The following is a 10,624-nucleotide window of genomic DNA, read 5'->3' as shown; positions in this document are numbered from 1 at the left end:
AATAAAGAAAAACAAGTAAAGGTTTAATGAAAACTTTATAAGTGAAAGTCAATTTCATAGGAGTCAGAATTGCCAGATAAAATAAAAATTTCAAGGATAATTGACCTTCTATTATCTCCGGAAGGGGACTGGGCCCTGAATGAGAGGTTTGCCTCAGGCCTGCAGTGTGCAGGTTCCTGACTTAGTTCTGGAAAGAATTCATAGCATGAGTCCAGGTGATTTTGGAGAGTATGTTTATTAAAGCTGGGGACAGTGAAACAAAGGAAGGGCTTAGGATAGAAAGAAACAACCGAACAGCTACGAAGTGCTGCTTTGGCCTCACAAACATTATAGGAAAGAAGTGAGCAACATGGGGCTACATGGACTCACTGAGAAGTAAACGGCACAGTGATAGAAGCAAGCCAAGGCAGGGATGCTTTCAGTTCATTGAAAAGTCAGAGAAAAGGAGACCTTGGAGAAAGGTTCAGGGGGAAATCCTGAGAGGAGCTGTCACTTTCTGCTGATGCAAGTCTCTCTGAGGACCTTTAGAGTTAGAAGGAAGAGAGCAAAAGTACATGATAGGGAAGAGGGACACAGGCATGTTCCAAGGATAGTGTGCTGGCTTACTTCATCTTGAGGGTTTTTATGTTTTCTAAAGGCAGGAATTTTAGGGGAAGTTTCAGAGGAGGATCTTAGTAAGAATATTAATCAGTTTCCCAGGTGTGCCCTTCAATGCTGATCCATCATAATGAGGGTATAGGGGGGTCAGGGTCATTCTGTGGTCAGTTTCACCTTCTAAGAATGTCACTGAAGAGGGGCCAGGACCAAGGTGGGTCTGACAGGGCACAGTCTGGAATGGGTAAACCATTTGCTCCAAAGTGTCCTTGGTTTGGGAAAATAAGGCCTTGTGATTTATTATCTGGCTGTAAATTGCTAAGCTATCTGTCTCACTTGCCCCATTCCACTTGCCAAGGAATTTTCCTAACTTCTTACTACCCTGCCTTACTACAAGCAATGTCTTCTGATAGGCGACATCATTACAACGCACAGCTGGTTTTCTGTGGATGAAAAATGCTCTTAACCCTAAATTGTGGAGGAACTTCAAGATTAAAAGCAGATTTGTTGGTGGTAAGAAAAACCTTAGTCCCTGCAGTTTGAACTTTGTGGGCCAATACATCAGAATTTACTTGACCCTTAACTTGAATCCTAGCTCCTTAGATTCCTCAATTCATAAAAATGTAGTTTAAAAAGCATATGCAGTAAATGTGAATCCAGCTGTTTTCTGCAAACATGAATACATCTTCTTGTCCAAGTCACTGGCTCCCAGGTTTGTCCCTAATACACTTTGCCACCTTACTCTTCTACTTTATGGGAACACACACACACACACACACAAACTGTGTGACTCTGGGAAATATTTGTTTTATGTAATTTCAGTCTTTAATAAAAACCTTTCCATAGCGATTTAAAATATGCTGATCTTTGAAAGAGAAATTTCTACAATGCATATATTAAAATTATTGAATGAAATGAGAATGAAGACAATTACATTGATTTTAATAATCTTAATTTATGAACTAAGTATTTTAAGCCTTTATGATGTACGTAGTCTTTGAAAACTTAATCCCTGTTACTCACTTGGTATTGAGAAAATGGAGAGTTTCTACTTTTGAAAACCTTATTTTTTCCAAAAGATTAAAAACTTTCAGCCTCATTAATTGCAATAGAACCAAGGATTTTTTTTCTAACATCTTTTTGTGGCATGCTATTGATTTAATGTAGAGTTTTAGTACATTTCAATACAAAAGCAATCTTGTTGAAGTAGAAGAAACAATAAAAAATTTTGTTAATATTTTTGCAGTTTTTAAAAATATATATTTTATTGATTTTTTTATAGAGAGGAGGAGAGAGGGATAGAGAAAAACATCAATCAGCTCCTGTCTGCACACTCCCTACTGGGGATGTGTCCACAGCCAAGGTACATGACCTTGACTGGAATCAAACCTGGGACCTTTCAGTCCGCAGGCTGATGCTCTATCCACTGAGCCAAACCAGTTAGGAATCTTTGCAGTTTTAATAGATATTTTCTTTTTAATTAAGGTATTACATATATGTCCATATCCCCTTATTTCCCCCCTCCCCACCCTTGCTCATGCCCTCACCACCCTGGTGTCTGTGCCCATTGGTTAGGCTTATATGTATGCATACAAGTCCTTTGGTTGATCTCTCCCTCTTACCCCACCCTCCCATGTCTTCCCTCTGAGGTTTGACGGTCTGATCAATGATTCTGTCTCTGGATCTGTTTTTGTTCATTAGTTTATGTTGTTCATTATATTCCACAAATGAGTAAGATCATGTCATATTTATCTTTCTCCAATGGAATTATTTCACTTAGCATTATGCTATCCAGGTCCATCCATGCTGCTGCAAACGGGTAAGGGTTCCTTCTTTTTTACAGCAGCATAGTGTAGATATGCCACAGTTTTCTAATCCACTCATCTGCTTATGGGCACTTCAGCTGTTTCCAAATCTTAGCTATGATAAATCGTGCTGCTATGAACATAGGGGTGCATATAACCTTTCTGATTCGTATTTCTAGTTTCTTGGGATACATTCCTAGTAGTGAGATCACTGGGTCAAATGGGAGTTCCATTTTTAGTTTTTTGAGGAAACTCCATACTGTGTTCTACAGTGGTTGCACCAGTCTGCATTCCCACCAGCAGTGCATGAGGGTTCCTTTTTCTCTGCATCCTTGCCAGTACTTGTCATTTGTTGATTTGTTGATGATAACCATTCTGACAGGTGTGAGGTGGTACCTCATTGTCATTTTGATTTGCATCTCTCAGAGGATTAGTAACTTTCGAGCATGTTTTCATATGTCTCTTGGCTTTCTTATGTCTTTTTTGGAAAAGTATCTATTTATTATATGTCCATTGCCCATTTTTTGATTGGATTGTTTATCTTCCTTTTAAGTTGTATGTGTCCCTGTAAATGTTGGAGATTAAAACTTTATCAGAGATAACACTGGCAAATATGTTCTCCCATGAAGTGGGTTTTCTTGTTGTTTTGTAGTTTTGTTGATTTTTTTTTTCTATGCAGAAGCTTATATTTTGATGTAGTCACATTTGTTTCTCTTTAGTTTCCATTGCCATAGGAGCTGTATCGGTGAATATATTGCTTTGGCATATGTCTGAGATTTTGCTGCCTGTGGATTCCTCTAGTATTTATGGTTTCCCATCTTACAGTTAAGTCCTTTATCCATTTTGAGTTTATTTTTTTGTGTGTATGGTATAAGTTGGTGTCCTAATTTCATTTTTTTGCATGTATATGTCCAATTTTCCCAACATCATTTATTGAAGAGACTGTCGTCTTTCCATTGTATGCTCTTGCCTCCTTTGTCAAATATTAATTGAGCATAATGATTTGGGTTGATATCTGGATTCTCTATGCTATTCTATTCTATTGATCTATATGTCTATTCTTGTGCCAATACCAGGCAGTTGTGAGAACAGTGGCTTTGTAATATAGCTTGATATATGGTATTGAGATCCCTCCAACTTTGTTCTTCTTTCTCAGGATTGCTGCAGCTACTCAGAATCTTTTTTTATTCCAGATGAATTTTTGGAAAGTTCGTTCTAGGTATGTGAAATATGCTGTTGATATTTTAATGGGAAGTGCATAGAATTTATAGATTGCTTTAGGTATTATGGACGTTTTGATTATGTTGATTCTACCAACCCATGAACACAGTATGTTCAATAAATTTTTTTGTTATAAGAGTAAATATAATAAAATACTTATGAAAAATCTAAACCTAGTAATGGTCCTGATTATCTGAATTTCAATTAATATGATGGTCTGCTCATATACATTTTGAAATGAATTTTATTGAAGACCCACCTTTATTAAATTAAAGTTTTGAGTTTCAACTCTCACAATACACAGAAGATTTAAGGGACAGAAAAATAATCTCTTATTCTCTTCTGTCAAAATCAATTATTATCAGTCTCCTATGAATCAGGAGGTCATGCTTAAATTCTTGGTCAGGGCACCTGCCCAGGTAGCAGACTCCATCCCCAGTGTGGGGTGTGCATGAGGCAGCCGATCAATGATTCTCTCTCATCATTGATATTTCTCTCTCTCCCTCTCCCTTTCTCTCTGAAATCAATAAAAATATATTAAAAAAAAAACAACAATTATGTAAAAGTTTTCATGATGATTTGGCCAGAACAAATACATGGGAGTCAATCATTATGAAGAGCAATTGCATATTTTAATCCCTTTTAATTCCTTGTTACTGAAAGGTAGTCCACAAACCAGCAGCATCAAAGTACATTATAAATGCAGAAACCCAAGCCTTACTCCAGATCTACTGAATCATAAAAAATACATTATTTAAAATAATAAATTCTAAATTTATTTAAGAGTGTTCTGATGAACATACATGTTAGAAAAATTTCATTTGTATCTGGCTCCATGTCTATACTTTCCTTTATTCTGGAATGAAATTAAAGAATCAGACAGATACAAATACATACCTTAAAGTTTATTTTTCCTGTGATTAAAGTTATCTTTTTCCTCCCCAATAAATTTAAAGGTGTAAGAGGATGTTCTATTTTACAGTGGTGGTGAGGGCTAAAAATCACAGCTCAAAATAAAATACTGTGGTTTTTCTTATAATATATTCAAGTCCAAACTAATCTGATTAAAATAGCTTCCATTTACTGAATGCTGCCTTAAATGTAAGGAACTGTCATAAAAGGTATTTTAAAATGTCATTTAATCTTAATCATAAAATAGGGACTGTAGCTTCATTTAGATGAGGAAACAAGAACTGTAAAATGTTGGCTATTGAATTTAAACCCAATAAAGTGGCTCTAGTTCTAACAATTCATGATGCACAATTTTTGGAAACTTCTTTGGTCACACAGTATATTTAACGTATTTCAGGTTTCCTCTCTTCAATAGAGAATATAGAAACAATTTTCTCTTTGAATTACTTTAGAGAATGTATATGATGATCTATTTATAATCACATTGACTTAATGGTCTTAAAATAAGATAAATGTCTTAGGTTCCTATGATCAATATATATTAATTATGTCTTTAGTGCCTTGTTTTTCATTTAAAAAAAAGATATAAACTATCCTGTAATTTGTTTCCTTGCACCATCTAGTGGATTTAAATGACAACTGCGCAGTGCCCTTACATGATTACAAGTTAATGGAACAAGTTAAGTTTTCAAACATTCTGGAGAACTGCTCCTAAAACTATTCCAGATCACACCACAAATACACCCACCATTATTTTTATTTCCTTTTTCATAAGGAACTCAATTAAGCGTGGGTGCTGAGTTATCAGCGGCTGTTTAAAAATCCGCACTTAAATAACAAAAAAACAGCATCATCCCTTTAATCTGTCTACGATTAAACATAATATATAACATTCCAGCCTGTCCCAATCAATCAAACTCCCAGGCTTCCAAGCAACTGCGCAGGCGCACCGCGAGTCTGCACGGCGCCAGTGCGCAGGCGCGCTCAGAGCGGAAGCGGGGAGGCGGGGCTAACCGCGGAGCCCGGAGCGGAAGAGGCCCAAGCAGCTGGGTGTCGCGCGGAGACTGTTTGGCGTTGAGTCCGGGGTCGGTTGGCGCTCCACGCCCCAGGCCGCGGGGGACGTTCAGAGACGCTCAGGACTCGGTTGCTCCGGGGCGGTCGCCGCTGACGGCTGCTTCGCCGACTGCTGGTGCCCTGCCTGCGGCCGCGGACACCCCGCCCGCCGCCCGCCGCCCGGAGCTCGGCCTGAGCGGCCTGTAGGCCCAGGCGCGGCCCGCCGAGCCCGACGCGCTGCCGCCGCCCGCGCTGCTGTGAGTACCGCTGCGAGCGCCCCCTCCGCGGCCGTGTGTGCACCTTAAAATGGAGGAGATCTCGCTCTCCAACCTGGATACTAGCAAGCTGGAGGCCATCGCGCAGGAGATATACGTAGACCTGATAGAGGATTCGTGTTTGGGCTTCTGCTTTGAGGTGCACCGGGCAGTCAAGTGTGGCTACTTCTACCTGGAGTTCGCGGACACTGGCAGCGTGAAGGATTTCGGCCTTCCGCCCGTGGAGGAGAAAGGGGCGAAAGGAGCGTGCCGCCTCCCGCTCCGCTCCCTCCCCGCAGAGTCTGGGAGCGGGCCTGATCAGGCGCTGAAACGCTCGCCTCCGGAATTCCAGTAGCTGCAACATGAGAGAGAGAGCCTGAGGGTGACCAGGACAAGAACATAGACCGGTCCTGTGGTCTGGAGAAGTTAGGTAGCTAAGTAGAGGGAGGAAAAAAAAAAAAATCAGACAAAAGTCCCAATTCCCATTGAAGATTCTAGCCTTTAAAACCCCCAAAGTGGAGAATTTAAAAAAAAAATTCGGATTCTTTTCTAAGTATTTTAACCTGGGATCAGATTTGAAACGCTGGGCAGGAGGAGCTGTGCATCTTGCACCATTGCAATGCAAGGTTGATTTCTAAACACACCAGAAAGTGCACAAGGTTCCTGTACTGCCCGCCCCCCTGCACAGGTGAGCCGCTGTGTGCCCAGCATACTAAATCCTTTGGTTCCTCATCCTTTCGGTTTGCCCGATGCCAAGGGCTTCTTCAATGACTAACACTTTGGACATAACTGATGGCCAGGCCTTCGTCTTTGCGCCTCGGTGGACTGCTCCTCTGATCTCTGAGCCTCTGTTTTGCGCTTCTTCAAGACAAAATGAAAGTCAAGAATGAGATCTGGATATTGGCAATTCCAATTTGGGAAAACGGAGAAGAAAGAGAAGAATTTCCAGCTGAATCTGATTAGGGGGAACTCTGTGGTCTTGGCTCCAATAAGAAGAAAAGATCAAGTCACCAACTTCCAAGGGCCCAGCATTTACAGTGACTTCAACGGACTTGGGGACAAGGGCTGGGCTTCTCTTGAAGAGAGCCCTCTCTCCTCTCTGGCATCCCACGCGGTGGCATAGGCTTATGGACTACTTGGTTATCCAGGCAGGTTGAGGATTTGGTTATGGTCCCTTGGGGAGGGAGCAGGGACCTCTGCAACTATGGACTAACTCTCAAACAGCAAGATTCATGTCTGGATATGTTATTCTGTGGACAACAGTTTGGTGGGGCAGTCATTTTCTTACTCTTGCGTTATGGTTACAGTCAGTCCATGGTTCTGACTTGGTCACTATGCTAGGTCTCTACCTGCCTTCTACCCTAGGGGCAGGCCTAAACTATGGAGGAGCATCATGGCTGTGCAGGAGGCTGTGCTTTGAAAGCTGAGCCCAGAGTGGACCTCTTCCAGCAGCCCTCAATAATGTGAATGGGTTAGCGTTAGGAGCCAAGGAGCAGGGCTGGGTTTTCTCCCATCGGCCTGTGCACTTTCCAGTGGAATGCCCCTGTTCCTTGGGGTGTGCAGTTACAGAGCTCTGCTGTGGTCACCACCTTCTCTGCCCCTCACAAAGGGCAGTCCTTTTCAGTTGGTCTTCTTTGGACCTTGAATACAGGAGCTGTTTTTTGTTGAAAGGGAAGGGCCCCCAGAAATTCCTTGGCTTCAGGGAATGGGATAAGGGGAGATGGAAAGTGTGAGCCACATATCAAAACTACCCTCCTCTTTATTCCCTGATCGGAGGGTGATGAAGTGTAGAGGGGAGGGAGCCCCAAGGGGAGCAGGTGCTGTCTTATTTGAAATGTTTCCTTACCTCATTCTGTGCCCCAGTAAGGGGCCCAGCCTCATCTGTCCGGGTTGGCCCCTCTTCCTCTTCTTCCCTGCTCCACTGCCTCTCTGGTGCAGCTCATGATTCCAGGTGCTGCCTGCCACCTTGATTTCACAGTGACCAGTTTCAGTTCATTCCTTGATGCTCCTGGTTCTGAAGCCTAACCAGTTTCATTTTCCTTGGCTTCTTTTAAGTTTTTCCCCTTGTTTTTGTGGGAGACTCAGAAGAATCTATGGCTCCCTCTGTTGGGAATAGGGTGGGGGAAAAAGTAATTGTTTGTATCTGAAAGGCAATGTGATTCCCCAGTCTCCTCCAGGACTGCCTTGCTAATATTAATATGCCTTCCTGCTGTGTCTTATTTGATGAGGAGTTATAGCTTCCCACTTCCACTTGGATAAGCAGAAGAGTAAAGGCTAGAGACAAACACATGGATGGAGTGGGTCCTGGTCCATTTTCTCTAACCCTGGCTCTGCATGTATCCTTTCTTACTCTAGAATGAATTGTTTGGCCTGTGTGAACTGATTTGGGGTACATGCTCTAGAAGGTTTAGGAACCAATAGTAATAGGGCCTCAAGATTGTGGATTACGGCATTTCCCCCCTAGAGTTGTCCTGGTCAGGGTAGGGGCCTACTTACAGATTGGTCTTTAAGAACTCTGATTACTTTTTAAAAAGTCAAGACTTTGGCAAGAGCTAAAATAATTCTGGGTATTCTGCCCTTGACTTTATAGACATCTTCTAAGGAGATGTAGAAGTAAAGGAGGGTTAAATGAGACTCTGGCCTACTTCCAGATAATGTCTGGGAAACAGACTAAAGGTAATGCCATTGTCCACTCTTCCATCAGAGAGGAGCTCAGATTGTGACATGGCCATTTTCTCACGGCCTTTTCTCCTGGTTCGAAGATGAAGTGGGAAGTTCATATTATCTCTCATTGGTTTTGTTTTTTGCCCCCCACTATTAGGGCAGTAGCCCCCTGCCCGGGATGGGTATGAAGTGGGCTAGAACAAACTAACTCCTTTCATTTTGGTGGAGATAATGCTCCCACCATAGAGTTGACAGTGATTAGGAACTCTCCCTTTCCTTATCTACCTTCCCCCTAACAGCAAAATTCTTATCCTTTCCTCTTCAATTAAATGTATTGATCACCCTGTAATTCTTTGTGTGTGTGTGTGTGTGTGAGTGTGTGTGTGTATGGGGGAAGGGGTTCTTTACAAAATTTCTGTGGTTTGTGGCTTATTCTTCCTTACATTATTTCCTATCACCGCATGCCCAGGGGCCATTACCTGGCATTATCGCATGCTGGGATCATTGGGGAAGTGTAGTGAAATTCACCTCTGTCCTTTGTTTTGGAGATTCTTATTTTTGCAAAGTAGTTTATCCTATATAGATGGCTGTGTATTCCCCTTGCCCCATGGCTGCTGGTGTAAATAAATTGCATCTCCCCATTGGTAAATAGTAATAATAAAATTTTTAAAAATGACTTTATTTGGCCTTTGTATGTTAATCCTTTACAACTATATGTTTTTCAGGTATTGGTGATAAAATAAATGTTTAATTGCTATTGAAACTTAATCACTTTTTCCTGATTGGGAGTTTTATCAGTATAGATAGAAGAACACTGTCTAACTTTGTTTTTCCATCTAGTTTGGAAAATTTACTTTCTGCAACATCCAGTGAAAGAAACAAACTATTATATATAGAATCTGCCCTTTTTCATATGAGGTAAGAATGTGGTAAAATAAAGTCCAACCTATCACCAGAAGTCCAATTTAAATGGAACTCAAGTTTCCTTAATATATACCTTTCACCACCACTTCAAGCTAATGTCCTTGCTCTAAAAAGTCAAGTGATTCATAGAAAAACATGGGTTTCCCTTTGTAAAAGTTGTTTTTTCCAAATACTTTATATTTTACCCCAACTTTTCATGTTTTTCACTTTGTTTTTAGAATTTTGAATTTTTTATTCCATTTCCTAATCCAGAATTGGAGTACTTCCCCACAAGTTGTGCATATTAATTACTACTTAGTACTGATAAAAATCACTTGATTGCTAAATGTTGTAGTTAATTAAAGAAACAGTCCAAAATTGGAAATAATGTTGTTAGAGTAGTAAAAATTATGATAGGAATTAAGAGGGAACATTGTCTCAAAATAGGGAGCCTTCTGGACATATAACATGGTTTTGAGTCACAACATTCAAATGTAGTCACAGCAAATACTTTGGTATGTTTAGATTGTAATTAATATATTTAATACTAACCCAGTTATTTTTTAAAATAAATTATTTGCAAGACCTCAGTGCCTTACTAAATTCATGGTGAGAATGCTAAAATTATTCCTTTTCATGTTTTCTAATACTTTTTTCTTAAAAAGAAGAAAACATATACCTTTTAAGTTCCTACGTTTCACTCACTACTGCATTTTAGCAATAGCACACTTAGCATGAGATCAGGAATCTAATAAATGGCAACTTAATGTTAACAAAATAAAGACAGGAAATTACTTATGCTCAAGTTAAGGGTTCAGGAAGAGCTTTATTTGCACACAGTAATAAGCTGGCAATGTTGCCTTCCATTAGGACCTATCTGAGGTATTTTAAAATCTTCAATTTTTAAAGTGTTTTATGAAATGAAGGATATATTAATGTATTAAAACCCAACATTTATAATTTATTAAACTTCGTTCACACTGGTCTTTAAAATAATTGTCATGGTTAGTGAATTGCTGCTTCTCATATCATTTTAGAGACAGCATCAGACTGAAAGTGTTACGCTGCTGTGGGAGGCCCAAGCTCCGATTCTCATTCATGTCCGAAAAGATGCTCATGACGCTTTGGAGGGAAACATTTGTTACAAGTGATGCACTTATTTAAAAAGATATTGCAGATAAACCTGTAAATCTGTGGATTTTTTTCATTTTTAAAACA

The 10,624-nt window shown here is 40.3% G+C and overlaps 1 protein-coding gene across 1 annotated transcript; it reads left to right on the top strand.

Annotated features, from left to right (window-relative positions):
- The first annotated feature begins 5,535 nt into the window (after positions 1–5,535).
- ATXN7L3B (ataxin 7 like 3B) lies at positions 5,536–9,179 on the top strand. The gene has a single exon (XM_084879268.1). The coding sequence runs from the start codon at positions 5,892–5,894 to the stop codon at positions 6,192–6,194; it is 303 nt and encodes a 100-aa protein (XP_084735394.1). The 5' UTR covers positions 5,536–5,891; the 3' UTR covers positions 6,195–9,179.
- Positions 9,180–10,624: the final 1,445 nt, after the last annotated feature.

This window comes from Pipistrellus hanaki (assembly GCF_964339955.1).
Source record: "Pipistrellus hanaki genome assembly, chromosome: 3".
Lineage (NCBI taxonomy): Eukaryota > Metazoa > Chordata > Mammalia > Chiroptera > Vespertilionidae > Pipistrellus > Pipistrellus hanaki.
The sequence above is the reverse complement of the archived record's forward strand: the minus strand, read 5'-3'. Positions and strand labels throughout refer to the sequence as shown.

Bases quoted from the DNA above. Each gene is read 5' to 3' on its own strand.
- ATXN7L3B (XM_084879268.1), top strand. From the start codon at position 5,892: ATGGAGGAGATCTCGCTCTCCAACCTGGATACTAGCAAGCTGGAGGCC.